This window comes from Hetaerina americana, unplaced genomic scaffold (assembly GCF_022747635.1).
Source record: "Hetaerina americana unplaced genomic scaffold, ioHetAmer1.1.p SCAF_10, whole genome shotgun sequence".
NCBI classification, from domain to species: domain Eukaryota; kingdom Metazoa; phylum Arthropoda; class Insecta; order Odonata; family Calopterygidae; genus Hetaerina; species Hetaerina americana.
The window spans coordinates 27726833-27751050 of record NW_027286070.1 but is presented as its reverse complement, the minus strand read 5'-3'; the positions used below and the strand labels follow the sequence as shown (position 1 = coordinate 27751050).

Genomic DNA, 24218 nt, shown 5'->3' with positions numbered 1-24218 from the left:
TCATGCACCTTTTCGATGGATTCCAGTTTGGTTGCAGTTGTTCGCCATCACCATGTGGGTCATCTTCGAAGGGTTTGCGACTGCATTCAAATTTAGCTGCCCACTTTTAAATGGTTGACATTGAAGGAGCAGGTTCCTCATGCAGTTTTGTCTACTTTGGATGAATTACCTTAGTGGTTAAGCCATCCATAACAAAGAATTTTATGACCACACGAAATTGAAGTGTTTCCATTTAAACGAAAAACACAAAAGGAGTCTACTGCAACAATAGGTGTAAAAAAATTGCTTAAAAGAACAAGTTGAAACTTTTCTTACAAAATAATGGCAAGTGTACCCAGGCAGGAATCATAATATTTTGCCAATTAGAATGCTATCAAATTTGGTGAAACATGGTCAATGGCAGTGGATGATAGGTTTAGATTGGAGGATTTTGAAATGTGGGTGTGGAAAAGGTGAAGTGGACTGAAAGAAAAACAAATGAGGATGTGATGAGTATGGTGGGGGAGGAGAAGGGATTGTTGGGCAAAATTATTAGGAGTCAGAAAACTTGGATGCAAAACATATTGATTGACAATAGGATGTCAAAGACTGATAGGGGAGAATTTTAGGCAAGCAGGGAAGGGGCCGAAATGGGATGGGGATGTTGGACAGAATGAAGGAAGGGAAGTATACGGAAATCAAGGGGGGATTTGTTGTAGAGTAGGATGTTGGGTTGTGTTTTCTTAGGTGAGACAAGATATTTATCAGGTGGTTGTGTCCCTCCAAAACCTACCTTAACTAGTAGATTACGTATAATAATAAAGATATGTAGACCTTTGTTTGGTGCTTAATTGAACATTGCAGAGTCGTGACTATTGTTGGTAATCAAAGTTATGAATGTGTAAGTTACACTGGGGTGAAAAATATGCAACTAATTATGTTATGAAGGATCTCAGATTTTCCCGGCGTATGGTATTCAAGGAGTTCTCTTGGGTTTCCCACCGGGTCAGGTTGCAGTACACCGACGTTTCGAAGGCTGACTCTGCTATTGTCTTCAGGGTGAAGTCTTCACTTCACCCTGAAGGCAATGGCAGAGTCAGCCTTCGAAACATCGGTGTACTGCAACCTGACCCAGTGGGAAACCCAAGAGAACTTCTTTAATTATGTTATGTGTGTGTTCACTGCTACTTTATTTTGGGTAAAAGGAGTGCTATTTGACTCAGGCATGATTTTCTAACTTCTGTTTAAATGGGGGTTTTTGGATAAAGTTGCATAGGGTAAACAATTAGAACTGTACGGCATATTGAAATGAAATTATTGGCTTTGTAATTCCACACACTTTGTTTAAAAACACGATCCAGTTTTTGATGTTAAACATCATCGTCAGGTGGTCCTCATTGAAGCAAACTTGGTATATATACCTTCTGATCAGTGGAGGGGGAGTCAGAGAGGTAGGGAAAGGGAGGGTGGAAGGCTTACAGGTTAAAATGAAGCTGGGAGAAGAAGATAATTACATCTTTCGGTGTCAATTGTTGACTTGGAAGAGTGGTGTGTCTAGGAGTGGGAGGGATACAAAATTTTGTTGGCAAGTTCATCCTTGCAACATACGCATTTCAAAATTTCCAACTGCTCCAAAGCATTGAGCATTTGACCTTTGTTTTCAAAATGAAGAATTTTAGTCACAAAGTCACTTTTGTGGTCACTATCGATGAGGTGCTTCACAAAGAAGAATGTTTGGTTCTAATTCTTTACACATTTTTGGTGTTCTTTTATGATTTCTTTAAATTTTCATCCTGTTTGCCCCATATACTTTGTGTTACACTACGAGCACTTTAATTCATACACTCCACTCCTCTTGTCTTGGGGAACTTTGTCTTTGTGTGAGAGATCAAGTTCTTAATGCATCAACCACTGCAGAAAGCACGTTTAATTTTTTATTTTGGTAAAATTTTGATTGCTCTTTGAGAAATATTCCATAATATGGCAGTTTATCTGACCTATGGAAACCAGGAATTTGCCCAAGCAGTCCAGGAAAAACTAGGAGAAAGTCATGCATTTCTTTTGACCAAAGTGCTAGATACCCTGGATGCAGATGTGAATGAGATTAAGTTGTTACTGTTCAGAAACATCATATTTGTTCTTAGGGATGACTATTATGAAATTCATGTGACCTCATTTTTTTTATTATCTATGATGTTAAAACGTTAGCCGTGTTGCATTTTATTTAGCTTTGCAAGTATTATGAATTCAGAAGTGTGTGTGTATTGTGGTGGGTGATTAGATTTGCTTAGTTAACGAAATCTTTCATTTCAGATGCGAGTCATCAAAGAGGAAGTTAATGTCAGCTGCTCAGTTTGTGGAGTTTTTAAACAAAACACAGCGAGATCCTCGTCTAAATGAAATTTTATACCCTTATGCAAACACAGCCAGAGCAAAAGATCTCATTCAGCAGTATGAGCCAAACAAGTATAATGCACAAAAAGGTATTATATTTATTTATTACCATGCTTTCATACCCTTACTGTCCTTTTTTCTTTATTTAATATCTTTCATTTTTCAACAGGTCAATTTAGTTTTGATGGATTTCTCAGGTACCTTATGAGTGAAGACAATCCAATTGTATCTCTATCAAAATTAGATTTGAATCAGGATATGGATCAACCCTTATCACAGTATTTCATCAATTCATCTCACAACACTTACCTCACAGGTATTTTAGGCTTATTAATTTGCTTATAAATGTTCTTTTAACTTTAAAATGAGATTTCTCTATGATCCTATATAAATTGAGGTATACCAAGGTTGTTAAAGCTTTGATTGGTAATGATGGTGAACTGACAGAGGTATTAGCATATGCTACCTGTTGACCAGCATTTTACTTATGTTTTCTTGAAAATGTTGTCCAGTGATATTTGAAGATACATATATGGTCACTCGTTTTTATTCCTGCCCCTTAGTATTTTTTTACAAAAACTTCAGTTATATTATTCGGGTGTATTGTGATGAGGATATGAGTACATGATTGAGTGTTATGTTTTCCCAGTCATGCAAAATTCAACATTTGTATTTTTCTGAAATATTGTAACTTTTCATTTGTCCCATCTGCCTCTTTTTAACTAAAATCTCTGCATTAAAATAACTATCGGTTTGATTAATCAGATGGGTAATGCACTCACCTGCTCCCATAGTTTTCGGGTTAGAGTTCGCCTTGAGGGTGGGTGTTGTGTAAATTTTGGTGTTCCACCTCTGGCAAACCTGGTGATGAATCAAAGGTTTATTTGGGTCATGGACAATGGGAGGCATTTGGAGAGAAAAGAAAAGTTAAAAAATTTACTTAAGTTTCATTTTGTATAAACATCTGTAAGATCAACCAACTTCCTTAGGCCACATCTGCAAAGCACTTTGGTGGACAGTATTGCATCTCATTCAGATCACATTTAAAAAAAGAGTTATTAGTAATTATAGCTATTGAAAGTTGGAAAACAAAAATTTTTGCAAAATTTTGCATAGTAGTGGTGAAGAATGATATTCACCGTATTAGGTTGGAAATACTGCGAGGATCATGCTAATGGGAATCCAATTGTTCTAATTAATTAAAGAAGCCTTAGATATTAATATGTACTATTGAAATACTTGGCACCTTATATCCCAGGGATGTCCAGCCTGTTAAATTGTATAAAATTCTCTGTGGAGACATATTAAGTTTTGAAGACTCCATTACTTGAAATAATCTTAGTGACACCCCTTCTTCTCTCTAAAGAGGATAGTAGCTCAGAATATGCCTGAATTAAAAGTACATGTTAAGCTTGTTAACCACTCAATAATATTTCGGCCTAGTTTTAGAATTGAAATTATATTGTGACTTAAAATGTATATTAATGGCCAATAGTATGACTGTTAAAGTCATTGTCAAGCCTTAAATACATGATAATCATAAAAAGTGGATTCTTTCTGATGGGATCTTAGGTATTGTTAAACACCCAGTTTATTTATTTTCGGGATGAAATCTCTAATAAGGAGCCTATAATCAATTTTCCCCAATGTGTGTTATAAATATTTAATTATTGAAATTGTTATTTAGTTAAACTCCTAGTGATATTGCATTTTTTTCAGCAAATTTCTGATGAAGTAGATAACTTTTCTTTTAGGTTGAAGCATTCTTGCTAAAATCTAATTTTTAGATTGAAAAAGATACATCATCAATCTATTTGTGTTAACACTTGATGATTTTAAACCACTTAAAAAAGGGTCTTATTTTTTCGTATGGAAATATAAGAGCTCTTGCTGATTTTTCCACAACTGAGTCTTTTATACTCTTCAAATATTTATAAATTCACTAAAAATAAGCATGAAAATCATTGGTATGAGTTGAGTTTTGTATATTCCTGAAAACCTTTAGCTGAAAAGTTGCTATCCTATAATTCAACTCTTAGTAAATGGTCATAGTACGATTCTTGAAATTTTAGAGCTGGTTAGCTTCTCTTATGAATAGCTAGCTGAAATTGAGTAATAATACCAGCTATTAATGAGGTCTATATATTTGACAATGTTAGGAATAGTCTTTAAAATGACTAATTCATTTCCATTTATACAAGTATCACTGACCAGGTATGTGTTTAATTTTGTACTAATTGTTATTATAACAATTTCACATTATTCTTAGGCCACCAGTTAACTGGAAAGTCCTCGGTGGAAGTCTATCGTCAGTGCCTTCTTGCTGGGTGCCGTTGTGTTGAGTTAGATTTTTGGAATGGTCGGACTGATGAGCCTGTTATAGTTCATGGCTATACTTTTGTACCTGAAATCTCTGCTAAGGTTAGTTTCTGTTTCTTTAACATATAGGCCTGAGAAGTGCATTTTGAATTTTATGTATTAATCGTGTTTTTCCTTTCTCAGGAGGTAATTGAGGCGATAGCAGAGTCAGCATTCAAAACATCTGAGTTTCCTGTTGTCCTTTCTTTTGAAAATCACTGTAACCCCAGACAGCAAGCAAAAATAGCGCAATATTGTCGGGAAATATTTGGAGAAAATCTGTTGGATTCCCCATTAGAGTCTCATAAGGTGAGTAATTTGTTTTTTCCTCAGTATATTCTTGTTCAACCGATATAATATTCTCATGAGCCTTAAAGTTTTGTCCCTGGCTAAAATAGTAACAGCAAATGCATTGTAAAGCAAAATTTTCTTTGCTTGCTGTTGTTTTTGCAGTATTAACTTGAATTGTGGTTCAAGAAAATATAATTTTTCTAAATTGAAAAAAAATCATTATAGTTTTAAAAATTGATGCATGTGAAATTAATCTTAGGGTGTTGCTTGTGTTTCATAACTGAAACATCTTTGTCAACCTACTGTTCTGCCCTAAAGTTTTTTATGGTAATTATTTATTTACTGTTTATTTTAAGTTAGTGATTTTTCTCTTTACTCATGAAAAATATTTCCAATGAACAGCAGTTGAAAGCTTTACTTAAGTGAATCATTTCATTTTAACATTGAAATGAAGTCTTCAAATGTTTAAGAATGCAACTGTTCTTACTCCCAACAAATTTAGTATTTTTCTATTTAAATGAACTTTTAAAAAGATTATATTGATTTTTAGAACATCGTTCCCTTATTATTGGAATACATGTATTTTCTGTAAGATGAATCTGTTGTTGAAAATAATATTTTAAATGATTTGCCAATGGTTAAAGTTCTAGGGCTTGGCAATAAATTTAACTTAAATATTTGGAAATTACAGCTATTTGTTACATTTGTTATTAGGTTTGTTTTGACAGTTGGCTGGCTGTAAATTCATTTTTCAATTTTTAATCCTGCTGCCTAGTTATTATATGATGCTATTAAAAGCATGTATTTTTTGTATTACTCTTGTAGCTTGAGCCAGGTGTTCTGCTACCGCCTCCTTCTCTTCTGAGAAGAAAGATTATAATAAAGAACAAGAAGAAGCATCATCACAAGAAAAGTCATGCATCAGAAGCAAGTTTGGAAGCACTTCCAGAAATGCAAGGAAATGGGGATATTCCTCACCCTCCTTTGCAAAAAGAAGGAAGTAAGGAAAGTGCAGAAGATGAAGATATGAATGGTAAATACACTTCAATTTTTATTTTAAACCTTTTAATGTATTATTCAGTTGGCTATGCCAAAATTTGCTTCATGTTTGCTTTATTTTTTTCATTTGGGAGAGTTAATGAATGATAAGATGCCAATTCGTAGCTGTAAAATCTAGTTATCTTATGTAAGTTTACATGGAAAACATGTCTCTGGAGTTGATAAATAAGGAAATCAAATCACTTAATACTGTAGGGATAGAAATCATGCTACCTGGAAATTTGAACTAGTAAAAGAAGCTAGAAGTATGGAACATATAAGTTTGGTATTAGATTTAGGGCTTTGATTATACTTTAAATATCCATAGCCCTTGATGAAGAAATAGCCATCATCAAAGAGATGGCACAGAGCAAGCCATTGATGAATTACTGACAAAAATAAAGAGAAATAAGCACTGAGAGAAATTCATACCTGCCACCCCACCAAACAGCAGTGTTGGCGATAGTGATAAATATACAGGGAAAGCCTCCATCATAATATAAAAAATCCTCAAAGACTTCAAAATAAGAACAGCCTCTTACATTTAAAAATCTCAAAACCCTAATACCATCAGTGATAGATCCTGTGAAGATACTTCAACAGGGTGGAGTTTACCACCTACAATGGAGGGATCGTGAGGTGTCGGACATTGGAGAGATGGTGAAAAGTCTTCATGTATGAGTAGAGAAACATAGCCAGGACTTCAACAAAGGAACAGGAATGTCACAGTTTGCAACCCATCTTCTCGGCAAGGGTTATCATGAGGACTTCATGCTGCGATCGATGCACAAGGAGAGGAAAGGAACACAGTTGGACATCCATGAACAATTGGACATACTGACCAGTGTACAGAGATATATCACTAGCTATCACCTTTTCTCTTCCCATTCCCCTTTCCTAGACATTACATAATTGCTAACTTAGAACCACTCTACCTGACCTCCCCCCTCAAAACTCGGTCACTAACCATCATACACCAAAACCCTCCCCTTCCTCCCGGTCACCCTCTCTCTGCTTACATCGACACCTACGTCAGTTTCCTCCTCCCCCACCCAACCCCACCTATTGACGATATACAGGGTGTGGCAACATAATTTCCTATTTTAAAGGGGTTTTGCTTATAAATTCCGGGAAACACTAAGTCTTTAATTCTTTCTTCATGCTGTACAACTGGATTTCCTCAAAGTATCAGCCTTAACCATCTCTAAAAAAAAAAGGGTGTTATGGAGTAAGAAAAGGGAAGGGTTGGAATAGTAGCTCATCTTTCTTCAGTCTCACAGAGGATTCCCTAGTATTGTTTTAGCACTTGCACTTGTTCCGGAGTGATACAAGATGGAGTAGTCACCAGAGTAAAGTTGTGATATAAAGGAAAATGTGGCCAAGGTGACAGATTCTCTCAGATAATGGTAATCTTTAATATTTTCTGCTTCCAAAGTAGCTAATACCATGTCTCTCTGTACTGCATGTTTTGATGTTCTGAAGAGGTAGTTAAATATAAGATAGTAGTGAATAATTTTCCATTAGTTTGCCTACTCAAAGCAACTGTGACAAACCAAGTCAACTGTGGTAAATTGAGTGAATTCCCTTCCTAACTTAAGCCCATTTGTTAATATTACTTGTTTATTCATCATATTGCGATAATGGAAGGATATGTATGAGTGATCATTTTTGGCAATTTTCATTTAACTTCGGCTCATGAAAAGCAATATTCACTGCTGTTGTTCAAGTATGACTTTGCTTGTTTTAAGCGATAGTACAAAAATAACAATTAAATGAATGTTCAAAATTTTTCCCCTTCATCATATTCTATGGAAAAACTTTTGTTTTAGTTTTGCAAAATAGGACTAGGAAACAATTTGAAGCACCTTTTCCCTTTAAACCTTCTAAAATATGTGCTGGAAGTCCGATATATAGAAGTACGGTAAGTTAACCATTAATGGAGCTGTTTGAACTGTGGCCAATTTTATGTTTTGTTTCTCGATTTGACTATTTTTCAATTATGAGCTATCCTGATTGAAGCATTCACAATTTCATGAGAGTTTTATTGTTTCCAACGCAACTTAATGGTAAATAACTGATCGAAGCATCAATTTGTAACCTAATGGATTTTACGTAACATATTGAAATGAAATTATTCACTTTGTAATTCCACACGCTTTAATTAGAACACAATCTAGGTTTCGGTGTTAAACATCATAACCTGATGATAGTGTTCAACATCAAAACCTGGGTTGTGTTCTGAAGAAAGTATGTGGAATTGCAAAGTCAATAATTTCATTTCAGTATTTATAAGAGTTATTACAGTTTTTGGGAAATTAATGGTTCCTAATTTTTTCTTCCACGGTAAACTAGATGATGATGAAGACAGCACCAGTGAGGAAGATGAAGAGGAGGAGGATGAAGAGACTGCAGAAGGGCTTAAGCCGCAAGGCAAACCCTTACCAGACAAGGCTGCTGCAGCCAAGGAATCAGAGGCTGGTGCTGAGATCTCCGCCTTGGTTAATTATGTCCAGCCTGTTCATTTCAACTCTTTTGAGAGTGCTGAAAGTAAGTTTTCTCGTAACATACTTTAACTAAACTAGGATTTAGCATAAACTAAAATCGCATTAATTCCATCCCATGTAATTGAAACAGTGCGTCATTCAAAGCTGCAAGCGTTTGTCATACAGATCACAGAATAATATACTTGCACTGAAATTCAAAATCATGATCAGGATTTGTTGGTTCAATATTCTACAATACATAAATTAATAATATGTACTTGGAAAACCAAGCTTTGCTGGTTAATAGAGCTGGTTATTAAATGTACAGTCCATTTAAAAATTTATATTCCGTTTTTCCAATTAGCATAAGACTTCTAGATTATAATTTAAGACAAAATGGAGAAAACTGAAAATTAAAAGTTAAACCAAGATGGCTTATCAGTTTTTTTATGTAGTTAGCATGCTACTAAGAACATTTTAAATATAATGTTATCTTATTTCAAATTTTAAATTGATCATCAAAATCTGTCAGGAATGAATGATATAACAATCACTCATTATTGTTATCATTTTTTGTAACATTCACTGTCCTTGATTCTAAGCATTTATTTAAAAACAAACAAAGTGTAATGGCACTCTCAATGATTTTCTACAGAGGTTTATTAACCTAATATTTGATTTTAGGAAGGGAAATGAGAAGTTGGACCGAAAGATTTGGTCCTTCACATCTGCTTTCTCCATTTGTAGCAATAACGGTTTTAAAAATCAACAAACACATTATTCTTCTGGTTTTACGAAGATTTAAACTTCCTTTAAATTCATTCGTAATTTATCTCAGGTTATAAAATATCCCTATAATTATATATGCCATTTTTTATATGGAATATTTTTAAAGAAATCCTGGTAAAAATTTAATTAAATGAAAATTTAAAATTACCCTTTTTCAAATTCATGAAACATCATTTGTATAAAGGTGTTTGCGACCCTTATGTTGCTCATAAGTTGAATTTGAAGAAACTTGTGAGTTAAATTCTTTGTACCTAATTCTAAGAGATATTTTAAGTTGATATTTAAAGTAATTATATAAATTGACAACATTTAAATGTATGTTAAAGTATTGCAAAAAAGTATAAAATATTCAATGTTCAGTTTGCTCTTCATAGACCAATTAAGCACATTACTCTTGTGACTCTGTAGACATTGCTAATTTGCATTATTCTTTTGAATGCAGAAAAGAATAGATTTTATGAGATGTCATCCTTTGATGAGAAGCAGGCAACAACTCTCCTGAAAGAGAGGCCTATTGAATTTGTCAACTACAACAAGCATCAACTCAGCAGAGTGTATCCCGCTGGGACCAGATTTGATTCATCCAATTTCATGCCACAAGTCTTTTGGAATGCAGGATGTCAACTGGTGGCTCTTAATTATCAAACACTAGGTAATGTGAAAAATGAGTGATGCGAACCTTGACTTGGTTTTTTACTTCAACTCTTTCATTGAAAAGCCAGTTTAGAAATATTAGACATTTCCCTTTTGCACTATTTGGCTTTCATAATATTGGAACATCTTAGTGATTTCCTCTATACTATTCATCATAAAAATCACTTCTTTAAACTTTGTATTGATTAACCTTTGTTGAAATATTTGATATCACCAAGAGCACATTTATTTGATAATTGCATTGCTATAGTTCACCGTAATATTTACCTATGGCCAGTAATTCTGACACAATAATCTGTAGTTATTGGCCTAATTTCACTCTATTGTGTAGCACCGAGTCTGTTGAAAATTAGTATGCATACATTCTTACCCTCACTTATCAGCATTGCTACCACCCATGAACATTGCATTGTGTCGTCTCAAGTAGTGGCATCCCTTTTTGACATGTAGAATTCACTATTTTTATTCTCCAGATTTGGCTATGCAGTTGAATTTAGGTATATTTGAGTACAACTACAGATGTGGGTACTTGTTGAAACCTGAGTTTATGAGGAGACGGGACAGAAGATTTGACCCATTTGCTGAGTCAACTGTAGATGGTATAATCGCCGGAACTGTCTCTGTGCAGGTGAATATTGACTTTGGTTGTGATGCGATGTATCTAAAGGGGTTTTATGTTCAAATATTATGGCAAACTGAAAATACAAGGGATAATGGTCAGCATTTCCGCCCAGTGGACGTTTCTTCTTTCATGAAAGCACCTGTGGTATATTCATTTTATTATTCTAATTATTGATACATTCATATTTTGTATTGTACTTCTAGAAGTAGGCGATTGTTAATATCTAGTTGAGATTCTTAGAGCACTTACATTTGCATCACTTAGCCGTATTGCATGTCTTTATCATCACTCATTGATAAATCAGGTAGGACTCCTTTTACCTAGGAATGTTATTTTGGATTAAACAGATCAGCAAATAAAATGATTTGTTACTTATATTTGTCTAGTGATTATTTATTTTTTTATTTTAGGTAATATCTGCTCATTGCTTAACTGAAAAACGGGTTGGAACATATGTTGAAGTTGAAATGTATGGCCTACCAGCAGATACAGTACGCAAAAAGTTCAAAACAAAAATAGTACCCAACAATGGCATTAATCCAGTCTATGATGAAGAGCCCTTTGTTTTTAAGAAGGTAGGTACTCAGAGGAGGATAAGAAGTTTCCTTTTGGTCATGGTCCTTGGTTTTTCCAACTTGTAAAATAAGGCTCTGTGCGGAAAAAGCCTGAAAAATTAATGTTCAATGCAACTTTCATGATCCAATAATGCTAAGGAATGGTCAAATTATCATTATCCTTGAATATGTGTATGGTAGTTCATCTATGTATATGATATTTTTTATTAGAAAAAATTATTGTAAACAATGAACATTTCACCATTTTACTTAAATAGTTGTTTTGTTAGTAGTCCTATATGGTGAGCAAGTCTTTATACGTTAATTAAACTTGTAACATTTTAGTAGGAGATAAAGGTATATAGTAAACCCTTGCTAATCCAGACTATATGGAGCCAGGCATTCGGATTAAGCAAAATACATGTTAACTAGGAATTTGATTCAAGTAATCACACTGAGGGTTTTTCACCACTCATATTGTTGCGTAATCCTTGTAATGCTTGAAAAGTTAAAGTATATTTTGGAGTAAACTTAACAAGCTTCTGGACAATTAATTTCATATGCATCATTTTGTATTTTTTATAGGTGGTGTTGCCTGAGTTGGCTTGTATTCGAATAGCTGCTTATGAGGATTCAGGGCGGCCAATTGGGCATCGTGTGTTACCAGTGGTTGGACTTTGCCCTGGGTATCGTCATGTAGGACTGCGGAATGAAGTGGGACAGCCCCATCTGATAGCCACTCTGTTTCTTTTAGTGCAAGTGAAGGATTATGTCCCTGATGGCCTATCTGACTTTGCAGAGGCTCTGGCTAACCCTATCAAATATCAGTCAGAACTGGAGAAGAGGGCCCGACAACTCAGTGTGCTCACTGATGACATTGTTGAAGAAGGAGTTTCTGGTGGGCCCACGGAAGAAACTGTGGATGAGGTGAGTGGGTTAGCAGTTTGATAAAACTCATTAACTTTGGTTTATTTAACTAGGTAGTACTCGTGAAGGGTTTCTCTTCTGAATTTGTTTTGAGCGCATGATATCTGAAAAGTGTTGAGTATCTAAAAAGTATTGGAAACATGCCATATCAGCAAACATTTTCATGCCTTTTAACTATAGTAGTACTATAAAAGTATGGGACAGTAACCATAATGTAACAACTTTTATATATATACATTAAAAATTTATAATGCGGTAATTGTGTATCTATAACCTTTGTACAGTAACCTCTTAGTTTGGAAACAAAAAATTACAACTATCATGTGTAAAACTTCATGATAAAATGAAAAATCCATAAACCATATGAATAACTTCTTTGAAGGTAATAATTTCTTTGAAGGAGATTGAGCTTTTATTTACTAATGCAATATTTGATAGCTTGATATCTATCCAGTCACTATCATTATAGAAAATGAAATCTTGGCAAAGAACCAAACCAACATTCTAACCCTAAAAAAGTGGTGCCAACCCATAGCTAATTGTCTACATGTTCATTCTGCAATAAATGTAATTAAAGTAGTTCTCAGACTGATAATTGTGTAATGAATTTCTCACATAAATATATGGATAATTTTGTAATGAATTTCTCACATGGATGAATGCCTAATTTTAGGTCAGCATACCATTAATTCAACAAGTCTTCTTCACTGCTAACAATTACATGTTGATAGTTCCAAAACCATTAAAGTTCACATTAAATGTTGCTATCATGTGTCTGTATGAATTCATAACATCAATAATATTTTCTATTCACTGAATAAATAAACTTTGTAGTTTTTCACAAAAAAAAACTTCATTTTACTGCAACCGGTTTTGACGTATAAATGAAATCATCAGGTAAAAGGTATATATTATGCCTGATGATGCAGCCTGTGAGTCTAAATTTCTGTAAAAAAAATTGCAGGAAAAAATACTACTTTATTTATCCAGTGATCATGAAATTTAACATAGTTAAGCCTGAAACCTTTGTATTAATATTGTCTATTGACTTACTTCTTTATTTTTAAGTATTGGAATATTTGTTGGAAGTAAGAAATAATATGATATGAATTGAAGTATTCATAGTAATTCATAAGTGTGCTTATTTCATTTATTTTCAGATTCAAAATGCCATTGTCCATTTTCCTATTACGTGCCTAAAATTTGTATCCACCTCTCTCAGAATTTCCAACATTCCTTGACTTTCAAACTCTTTAAAACGTTTCAACCTTGTAAGCTATAAAAATTAATGTCAAAGAGAAGTATGATTCTAACCTTAGGTAGTTATATTTGAGTGATTCAGTGAATGCATCAACCAGAAAAATATAAACTTTCCTTTATCCAAATGAACATGTTGACAATTTATTTCTCGAACACAATAATTAAGAAATAAATTAAAATGTGTTATAATTACCAGTGTATTTGTAAAGCTCATTTAAATTTAGCTGGAAATGTAAAATAAGCAAAATATTTCATATAAATGTCAACTTTTAGTGAATATACACAAAAATGATAATCCAAGGAGCATTTCAATTTCATGTCAATTCTAGACTTGGAGCCATTGAGATATTTTCTGTAATGACCTATGTGGAAATTAATCAATACATAAAATACTTGCACAAATTCAAGTACTAATTAAATTCACGGGAATGCTACTTAGCTGTGTCGCTGTAAAATAAAAACATTCGGAAGTTAATGTTTGATTGTGCAGGGAGTGAAACATTGAATCTATGGACCCTGAATGAATGCATGACCCTATAATTTATGATTAATTTTCTAGTCCAACAACATTAAATATAAATTGCTTCAATTAAAACTTGAAATTTTTAATTCCTGAACCCAAAATTTATGTAATATGCTTGTGTCACTGCCTAGTAGAGATGGCGAGATAAATAGGCTGTTAACCTGTATGCCTGAGAAATATACTTCCTAGTTTTCAGTATAAGGCCTTTTCTATTTAGATTTATTGCACCATATTACATAAAAAAATTTGTTTGAATTATTTATTTTAAACTTGTTATATGTTTCATTTATAAAATATGAAAATAGACTTTCAAAATATGTCAATCCAGCCTCAACTTTATAATAACCTCTGTTTAACACATTTTTTCATTGGTTTCAAAATAATTAATTTAAGGTTTCACTATCATTTGATGCCACATAAGTCTAAATTTTGGTCCCTAATATTTATGTAAAAGATTATTTTGCTTTGTACCTTCTACTACCTTAATTGAAGCTCATTAGGGTCGGATTTTATGAGGGTAATTGGAAAAGTTCTTGGAATGGAATGACGTCTCCCTTTATGCTAATGCACTTGGTTCACTGATGTTCAAATTTCTTGATCCCATCTCGAAAGTGAAATTCCTTCTGGCCTGAAAAAATACCCATCTACTTAGGCTGTTAGTTCTTTGTTTGAAGAGAACCTTCATACACCAAGGAAAATTTTGAATTTGGGGAAGAGACAGAATTCTAATTGAGCCAAATCAGGGGAATGAGACAGGCGTGGTTCAATAATTCATATCTTAGTTCACATATTTTTGCAATGGCAACAACACTTGTGTGTGGGTATGCCATGTCTTGATGAAAGAAGGCATTCCTTCTTCCCAAACCTGGCCTTTTTTCTATTATATTTTGCTGTAGTTGGACCAGGAGGTTAGCGTAGTATTGTCTTATAATTGTTTCACCAGGGGGAAGATAATCTATCAGCAGAATCTTTTTCACATCCCAGAAAACTGAAGCCATCACTTTTCCAGCCGACCATATTGGCTTAAGCTTTCTTTGGTGGTGGTGAATCAATATATTTTCACTGCTTAGACTGCTGTTTTGTCTCTGGGATATAGAAGTGGGCCCAAGTTTCATCTGTGGTCACAAAATGGCATGGAAAATCTTGTTGGTTGCTCTTAAAATGGTTAAAGCATTGTTCGGAAATTCCTTTCTGATGAGTTTGTGATCCTGCATCAAGAGTTGCAGCCCATCTGGCAGATAATTCTCTCACCTCCAATTCTACTTTTAAAATGCTATATGCCCATTCAGATAACATCCCTACAGCTTCAGCGATTTCCCACTCTTTCAGTTTGCAATCCTCCATGACCATTCTATGTACTTCTGCGATAATTTCTAAGGTAGTGACACAGTTTGGCCTACCACTACATGGATCATCATCTTAGCTGTCCTGATCAATTTTACTCATATTTGTCCATTTAGTACACTTGAATATGAAGGAGCAGGGTCCCCCCAGAGTGTTCTGAAGGGCAGCATGTATTTCATTTGCTGTAATACCTTTCTTTGCAAAGTATTTAATCACTGTAAAATCTCAATTTTTCCATCTTCTCAAATTACTACAAAGGAACAACAACAGAATGGCACCACAGATCTCTTTCCAGAGCATTGGCGTATTACATGTTTACTCCTAAAGGATTGCCTAATATTAAGTGGGAAATTTTTTGTGTTAGTACTGACGTCTGGTGGTGATTCCAAGAACCTTTCAAACTACCCTCATTAAATATACTGAGAGAGCAGTTTTCATGTTACATGATTTTAATTATGATTTAAACTTTCACAGGAGGAACCTGTGAAAACAAAACGTCTACAGTCCATTTCATCAGGTGATACTGGTATACCTCATCCCAGCATCCCTGTTGTGCAGTCTGTCTGTACCATAACAAAAGGGATATCGACGATTGCTAGTAAAAGCAGTACATCCGATGATGCGGTTGGGGCTGCAGCCTCTTCTGAAGAAGTGGAGTCTGTGGCTGATTCTGCATTAGCAACAGGCATGGCTGAATTACAAATAGCAAATTCAAAAACTCCAATTCTTACTTCTCAAGGTACTTAATTTCCATTTACCTCTTCTTAAAATATTTTGAAAAATTCAGGGTAGTGATCAATGGGAAAGAAGGGATTGCTCAGAAGGCTACTTCCTTATTATGCAATTCTGCTATGGGTCAGGGTAATTTAGTAAATGTATTTACAGAGGAATCCTGATATAAAAAGAAACTCGGTATAGCACGTAATACTCCATGTAGAGTTTATTGCACTTTGATTTACTAGTAAATAAATTGGTAAAAACAAGTTCTTCGCACGGTACCAACAATGGTCATTGGATATTATGAGTTATTTAACATCTGATAAATTATGGAAACCCTTAAAATAGTTAATTATTTTATTGCCAAGTTCACATTTTCCATGGTCTCAGCTAGCCTATTTGTAATTTATACGCATATGCAATATTCGTAGCTCATTTGGTTTCTGCAGTCAACCTACTGTGAAATCTGAAGTGTCCTTTAAGAATCAATGTAAAATCATGTTCCTCTTCCTAGTTCCATGTAAATTTTTCATTTCCCCCAGGGTGAAGGATCATTGTGAAAAGTGTTTTTGTCATCAGAAACTCACTTAGGTGTAATGGAAATGTTTCTACTTTCAATCGTTGCTGCTTTATACCTTACTGCAGTAAAGTCAATTATTTCTGCTAATTCAATATTACATAAACAACAACATAATATTAATTTTTTGCAAATTTGAATAGGCAAAACAATTATGATGGCTTTTATTGAACAGGCCTCATATTTATAAAGTTAGAAATTAAAATTAACACTGATGAAGTGGTAAATTTGCAAGTATTTGCATTAATAGATTGAATTCTGAACCCACTCTAAGATAATATACAATTTAGGTCTTGAAAGTAACTTCCATTTGGTAATAAAACAGAGTAAGTACAGATGCAGAAAAATAATTTTTTTCAAAATAAACAACAAATCTTAAACTATCTTTCTATATGGCTTCCATCATTTTGTAGGCATTAGTTAAAGTGTGGAACAAGTTTTTTTATGCCTTCTTGATAAAACATTGCTGCCTGTGTTGTCAACTACTCTGTGAGGAGTAAAAACCACCTTACTCATGGCCCTATCTTGACTTGTCTCGGCACAACAGAAATTCTTGTCTGAGCCTGCACACGCTTGCTGTTCAAATTCTTGTGTCAATGAGAAGGAAGGTTTTAGAGAAGCAGCACATGTGCATTGAATTTTGTTTTAACCTTAGGAAAAGTGCAACTGAAACTTATGCAATGTGAATAATTTAGTGTGTGCTAGCCATTGGTGAATGGTCAGGGAGATAGCCAATGAAGTTGGCATAAGTGTTGGATCATGCTTCCCAATTTTGACATTTTTGGCAACTGCTTGATCATTCAATTAATGACCAAAACATCTCAAAAATAATGTCACAAGCAACAAAACCTGGGTTTATGGTTATGATATAGAAACCAAAACCTAGTCTTCGGAGTGGAAGGGGCCATCTTCTCCATGACCCAAAAAAGCTTGGATATTGAGATTGAACGTGAAAGGGATATGTTGATCATTTTCTGTGATTAGAAGGAATTATTCATTATGAATGTGTCCCCAAAGGCCGAATAGTGAATGGGCAGCTCAATATAAAGGTTGTGAGAAGGTTAAGACACACCAAGTTGTGGAAGATACCACAAGTGTGGAAAAATGTCTTGATGCTTTCATCAAGACAATGCAGTGGCACATGCACTACTGACTGTTACAGAGTTTTTGGCCAAAAACAGCATACCAATGATACCTCGGCCACCTTACTCTCTGAATCTTGTTCTAGCATACTTTAAATATTGATATCAACCTCGAAAGGATACTGATTAGAACTATTGAAGGAATCCAACAAAATTGTACCGCAGACGTAAAGGCTGGCCCAAAATAAGTATTCCTGGTGGCATTCGAAAGCTGGAAAAAATATTGGGAGCATTATATTGGCAGTCAGGCTATATTTTGAAGATACAGCCACTGTATCTTCAAAATACGGGCCAGAAATGATGTGTAAGTGTTAAGCATCCACTATATTCAATTTAATGCTTTTATATTCCTACTACAATCATGCAAAGAGATGGATTTCTATACGATCATTTTTTGATAATGCACCTTAATTGAGTGTATTGTACCTAAATCCAGTGGTTGTGGAGCTCACTAGTGCTCTTTACAGGAAAAAATTGTAAATGTATATTTCTTAAGTGAACCTTTGGTGGATAGGCTAGACAGTGATCAATAAACAGCAGTTTTTTCCTGTTGTGAGACCCTATTTTAGCATCCAGAGCATGAAGCTCACCCTCAAATTTATGAGGTCATTCATGTTTTGGAAAATGCTGTAACATAAAGTGGGCAACATTTTTACATATTTGAGCAAGGACTAGTTGATTTACCAATCAGTAATGGCTGATGCTTCTCATTCCCATCTACATTTGTGAGTAATAGGACAGTAAGCCTTTGGTTGCTAAGGACCCCTCCATGGTGTTTTTCGCCTCTGAAGTACAGTGTTTTTGCTGGCTGTACATTAAGATATAACTACTTATTTCCATTTAAAACATTTTTTGGGCTATAGCCTTCAAGAAGTTTATTGAATTCTAACGCATGATACGGAAATGCAGTCTTGACGTCAGCACTTCTACCTTCTCTGCACACAGCCTTGTATACAAGAATGTAAACAGTTATTCAACTTCAAATTGTTTAAAAGGATTATAATTATTTTTGGTTCAGTATAGTTTTGATGTAATAAAGCAAGTGATCATACTTTTTATTATTCAGGGGCACATCACTTATACATCTTTTTCATCGATGCAATATGATTGATCCAAGATGTCAGTCACTAGTTCTTTCATTTTTAATGAATTATCATGTTTGGGATATAAATTTCTGTCCTCATAATTTCAACTTGTATGGGATATGAAGTCTCCCTCAGGTGTTAACACAATGTGTAAATTACGTAGCTAATTCCTATTCGGGCTATTTATTCATTTCAGTGCTGGGATCTTTTCCTGACTGACTGATATTAGGAGTTCTAGTAGTTTACATTTCCATTGCTAGTGCCCACCATGTCCGAATTCTTTACTGAAACAATTCATATTACCAACATTTATTAGTTCTTTGTTCATACCAGGATGGCATAAAAAATATTTTACTGTATGCTGACAACCTTAGGGTTGAATCCTGTGGAATAATGATTATTTAATATGAGATGGATCTTTCTTTAGTGAGTCAAGATTTTATGGCCGAACCCTTGGAAAAACTAATGGAAAATAAACTTGTCAAAGAAAAGAAAGCTGAAATGGAGAAGAAATTGGAAAGTTTACGTAGAAAACATGAAAAGGTAAGTGTAATTGGTCTTTAGCATAAATGGAAAGTATTCCATATACTAGGTAATTCCATGTACAGGTGCCCCTTATGTTTCATAATCAATGTTTTCTGGTGCCTACTGCTTTGTTCGAAATACTCCAAATAAGATAAAGAGGCAATGGAAAAGTGAAGTGCACTGTGAAGTACTTATGCATTTTCTTCATTTTAAAATGCAAACAAAGAAATATCCCTGATAATTGGTCTGAATTAATCCCTTTTCAATAAACTTAAAATACAAATAAAACCCAAGTGTGATTTCTGTTAGCATGGTATTTCTAACTTAGCCTAAAGTATCTATGTAGTTTTTATCACCGTTCTGCAATCACAGTATTTGGCATAATATGGGCCCCTACTCAGCCATGCACTGATATTCATATCATTTGTACAGTTGACCACACCATGACCACCCTCTTGTGTCAGCTGCTGAAGAAGTAGATGAATTTAAGGCCTTATGTCGATACTGCATTAACAAATTGTTATGTACTTTGCTAGCCATTCCTCAAAAGATGGTATAACTGGCAGATTTTTCCATGAATGCTTCTTTGTCCTTTAGAAATACAACCACGTCCTCTTTATGGAAAATTCCATCACACCATACATTTTTTATATGAAATAATTTACTATTTATTCAATGTCTTTTCATTATTTTTTTCACTTTCCTTAAAAGCCTGCAGCAGTTTGCTCATTTTCATTTTAGGAACTTACAAATTGATGTCAGAGCAAATTCAAAGTTGTCACAATAGCCACTATATAGCATGAAAGCATGAACCAATCTGATGCATTGCTGCTAAATAGTTAGATAGCCTTGAACAGCAAGCAAACAAAACATTCCCCCTTCTGGTCTCATGCTGTGCGATAAGGACCCAGGAGGCCAAAGAGTAAACAGGTTTATCAATCTAAGTTCATCTTTTTCGCATACTTCCTGTTCAACAGCATGAGCAAGTTTGACAACTGTTTGGTTTCTATGGAGACAACAGTAAATCACTTTCATGGTCAAACATTCATGTTTGTTTTTCAACTTCTTCCCAGGATATTGTGGTATTTTAATTGCATTTACCCACTGTAACTAACTGAAATTATGTATAATTTAGATTTTTGTTTCGGAAACTGCTAAAGCAAAATTGTATCCTCTTGGACACTGGTAGCTTGCAAAAGTTTGGATGTAGATGAATCAAGACTTGCATATCTCAGGGACTCTGTTTTGAAAAAAAATGTTCATTGACTATATCTTTTAGATAATCTTTCCATGAATCGCCTTGGATTTTCTTGTTATTCCCAGTTATGTTTGAATTTGGTATTGGAATGTTTCAACCCAAAATCTTTTTAGTATTTTTCTTCTGCTAATCTTATTCTGTCAGAGTTGGCCAAGTGGATCAATATTTTACTTTGGCTGTGGTGAGATCCTATTTCATTTTCACGTACAGAAGGAATCCTCCTTAGAGTCAGCTTTATTGTAATACTGTTCTCAGAGTTCTTACTTGCACATAATGTAGTTTCAAATCAGTATTATTTCTTCCTTTTTTAATAATAATAATACTTCTTTAAATTGCTAGTATCAATGATTTGAATAGCTGGTAAAAAACTGATAAACTGAATATTGTGATACAAATTTAAAGTCATCTAAATTTTTATCTTATCAGTTTCAGAGGAAATTTTGTGTCTCTGTATATTTTTATTTTGATATCCATGGCAAGATTTGATATTTGAGATCAATGTTCTCAATTGAACAGTGCTATTAAAGCCATTTCCAATTTTATGCATGATTTGTTATTGTGATTTATACTATACATAACGTCATTTTTATGATTTTTTATTCAATATCATATTGTTCATTTTTTATAGGAGAAACTTCGACTTCAAACTCAAAGGGCATCTCAGGATAGTGAAAAAGCCAAGCCAAAGTTTTATATGAGTCACAAACTAGTCAAGAGATTATCAAGTAAAAATATGTGAGTAATTCATAATATTTGTTCAAAAAAAATTTATTTCAGTCACATTCTCCTTTTATAGTAAAGAGAATAATATTTTATTTGTAATTTTATGTTTATCATTAAGGAAAATTAATCAATATAATGCAATTGGTGTAGTTGAATGCTTCTTATTGCTCCCTCAGATGTCAAATGTGTGCCCCATATGTGTAATAGGATCCAATTGATGTATAATTTAAAGTTTCAAGGTTCCAATCTGCCAAAGTTGCATAGCCTTATTTCCATTAGTCACTAATTACTTCATAAAGGAATTTGGGAAACGCTACATCTCTTTACTCAGCTCTCCTTTAAAGGATTCAAAGGAATTAAGCTCTCAGGGGTGCAATTTAATTAATTGAGGCCCATACCAAATGGAGACATGCCTTTCTGTCATAAACTGGAGGTCACTCTCATTCATCCTTTTTCAAAGTATAATTTTCATCCTCATGGCATATGTTTGCTTTAAAATATTTGTTTATCCAGCAGTTTTGCTTAGCAAGCATACACAGCAGTTTCCCTTCTATTTCCCCTCCTCCCACTTCTCAAACACCTTCCCCCTCCTGTTCTCTGTCTACTATGTAAAGCTGTGTCCTTCTGTACTTAACCTGATGATGACTTTGTAAGTCAAAACCCGGGTTGTGTTTAATAAAAAATATATGTGGAATAACCAAATATTTATTTTCTGAAGTTTTGCATTATACTAAGTTATTAATGCATATGTATATCACTGCTGTTTGTGCATTTCAGTGAAGTGGCTCCCACACTGGGTATTGCACCTGAAGCAACCTCAGAATCATCCGAGTGTGAAGGTGATGGTATCGGTGGACCACGGTATCCTGGTCTCCCAAGGAGTCATTCAGAAAGAATTCTTGCTTTATTCAAAGAGCATGTTACTCAGGAAAAGGAGGTGAAAGAAAAATACCACGAGTCTGTAAGTAAATATTTATATATATCATGGGTATCAGAGCCTGTATTTCATTATCAAGCACTCGGGAGTAATCTTTAAGCAATTGATATTAAAAAGGCTACATGCTTTTATAGCGGTGCCTATTATAGGTTGGTGAAGCAAGGAAGTATCAATGATACAGTGGAGGCTCGAGTGAATAGCAAATGTAGCAACCATACCATACACTTGTATGTTTACATCACTCAATTGCAGTAAAATATGGTTATAAGTCACCTCTCCAAACCACATTTGCAGATATACTGCAGGTCTCAGCTTGTCCCCAAAAATGATTGCATTTACTTTCTTGTTGGGATTTGGTAACTTTCAATTGAATTTCATCCTAACACCTATACTGATGACAATACTTCATGCAATGATCTATACAAGGTCAAAAACGCATGATGAAATATGTAATTGGATACTGAAGGAAGACAGCAGCATACATTTCAGAAGCATATTAGCTAAACAACACATTCATGACGTTTAGTGTAAACTTGAGCTGACTGTATGTTTTAACTGTGTACAAATGGTAAACTTTTATGTAGATTTCCATGTTCACACCATAATACCAAAAACTGATAACATTTGTCCAGATTTTGAACATTCTGTGGTGCTGTTTCACCTGTTCTAAGGTCTAATTTGTGTGAGAATGGTTATAAATTATAATTCTTTGATTTAAAGGTTATAGTAATGCTTACCAAAAGGAAAACTTGCAAAGTGAAAGAATACTTAGACATGATCTACTGAGTGAAACAGTAATTATAAAATGGATCATATTCCATGAGAGTGGCATTTATGAAGGAATAATTCATGGCTGAATGAAAGAAGAATTACCATCATTTGTTGATCAAATAGAAAAAAATTATAATTTCTCTCTATGCTGGATGTTATGAAAACAACCAGCATAGAGAGAATACATGTCGTGAAAACATGTCAGGAAGTCATTTTGTGAGAGCAAAAACAGAAGCCATTAGTGTTTCAAGCAAGAAACCTGTCATTTGTAATAACAGTATGAATGTCTAGTGATGTTTTCACATTTGTACAATGTTGGATTATCATGGGAAAACATGAATTTAGCAAAAATTTAAAATTGTTGTCAAATTGTGTTACTGTAGTTGGCACTAATGTGTAAGTGAAGAGTATTTGGGTTATATTGAAGCAGATGCTCGTCATACTTCAAATGATTTTGCTGGTAGACTGCTAGTGAATGATCTTGTGGCCAGAGTGAGTAAAGATAAAGAAACTCATTTAAATGCCAATGAGAATGGTGGAAATAGTGGCTACAGTCTAGAGCCATGGAAGAACAGTTTTAGTATAAGAAATCAGAGTGATTACCAGATGAAAAAGATGAAAGGGATTTTAGGGTGAATGTAAGCTGGAGACTTCTCTAATAAAAAAGTAATCGATAAAGTCTGTGAAGTGATGAACTGGTTAAAGAAACAGTGATTGGAATAATCTCATTCTTTTGCATTTTTAAAATATTAAGGCATATGTGACTAAGAAGCATCATTAACTACTGCATCCAAAGAAAACAATGTACAATTTGAATACATACCTAAGTATTTCATGGCTATGAAAACATCACTTTTTATTTTATTCTGCAAATGGAAAGTGGTTTGACCCATTTTTTTATTGTTTACCATATGATTTTCCGCGACAATCCAGGTAGCTGATTACATGAGTGTAACTCTTTCCCCCTGAGACTCACATTATCATATTCCATGTTATGAATCTGAACCCTCTTTTTTTACTTTTAAATTTGGAATCAATTAAATTTTTTCATTTACCTCCAAATAAATGTTACATTGTAAGTAATTAAATAATAAAAGGCATGTGTGATTGCAATTTTAAACTGTTTCATCAATTCTTTAAATAGGTAACACTATTATTCTCTTGCTTTCATCTTTGTTGACCACATTCAGGTTATTTTCAGAGCTGATCTAGGATTCTAAGTGCTTTAAAATACAGCATGTTTAGTCCCTTTCAAAAAGAATGTTAC

At 34.1% G+C, this 24218-nt stretch overlaps 1 protein-coding gene across 1 annotated transcript in view; it reads left to right on the top strand.

Annotated features, from left to right (window-relative positions):
- Plc21C (Phospholipase C at 21C) overlaps window positions 1–24218 on the top strand; it is a 48523-nt gene that overhangs the window by 11050 nt on the left and 13255 nt on the right. Inside the window, exons 8-21 of the mRNA XM_071598461.1 lie at window positions 2293–2462; window positions 2543–2689; window positions 4643–4794; window positions 4876–5040; window positions 5848–6055; window positions 8413–8607; window positions 9775–9984; window positions 10460–10614; window positions 11019–11183; window positions 11748–12089; window positions 15691–15955; window positions 19165–19280; window positions 21149–21255; window positions 22021–22204. Of these exons, the coding sequence (XP_071454562.1) occupies window positions 2293–2462; window positions 2543–2689; window positions 4643–4794; window positions 4876–5040; window positions 5848–6055; window positions 8413–8607; window positions 9775–9984; window positions 10460–10614; window positions 11019–11183; window positions 11748–12089; window positions 15691–15955; window positions 19165–19280; window positions 21149–21255; window positions 22021–22204 (2581 nt within the window). The remainder of the gene's footprint in view (window positions 1–2292; window positions 2463–2542; window positions 2690–4642; window positions 4795–4875; window positions 5041–5847; window positions 6056–8412; window positions 8608–9774; window positions 9985–10459; window positions 10615–11018; window positions 11184–11747; window positions 12090–15690; window positions 15956–19164; window positions 19281–21148; window positions 21256–22020; window positions 22205–24218) is intronic.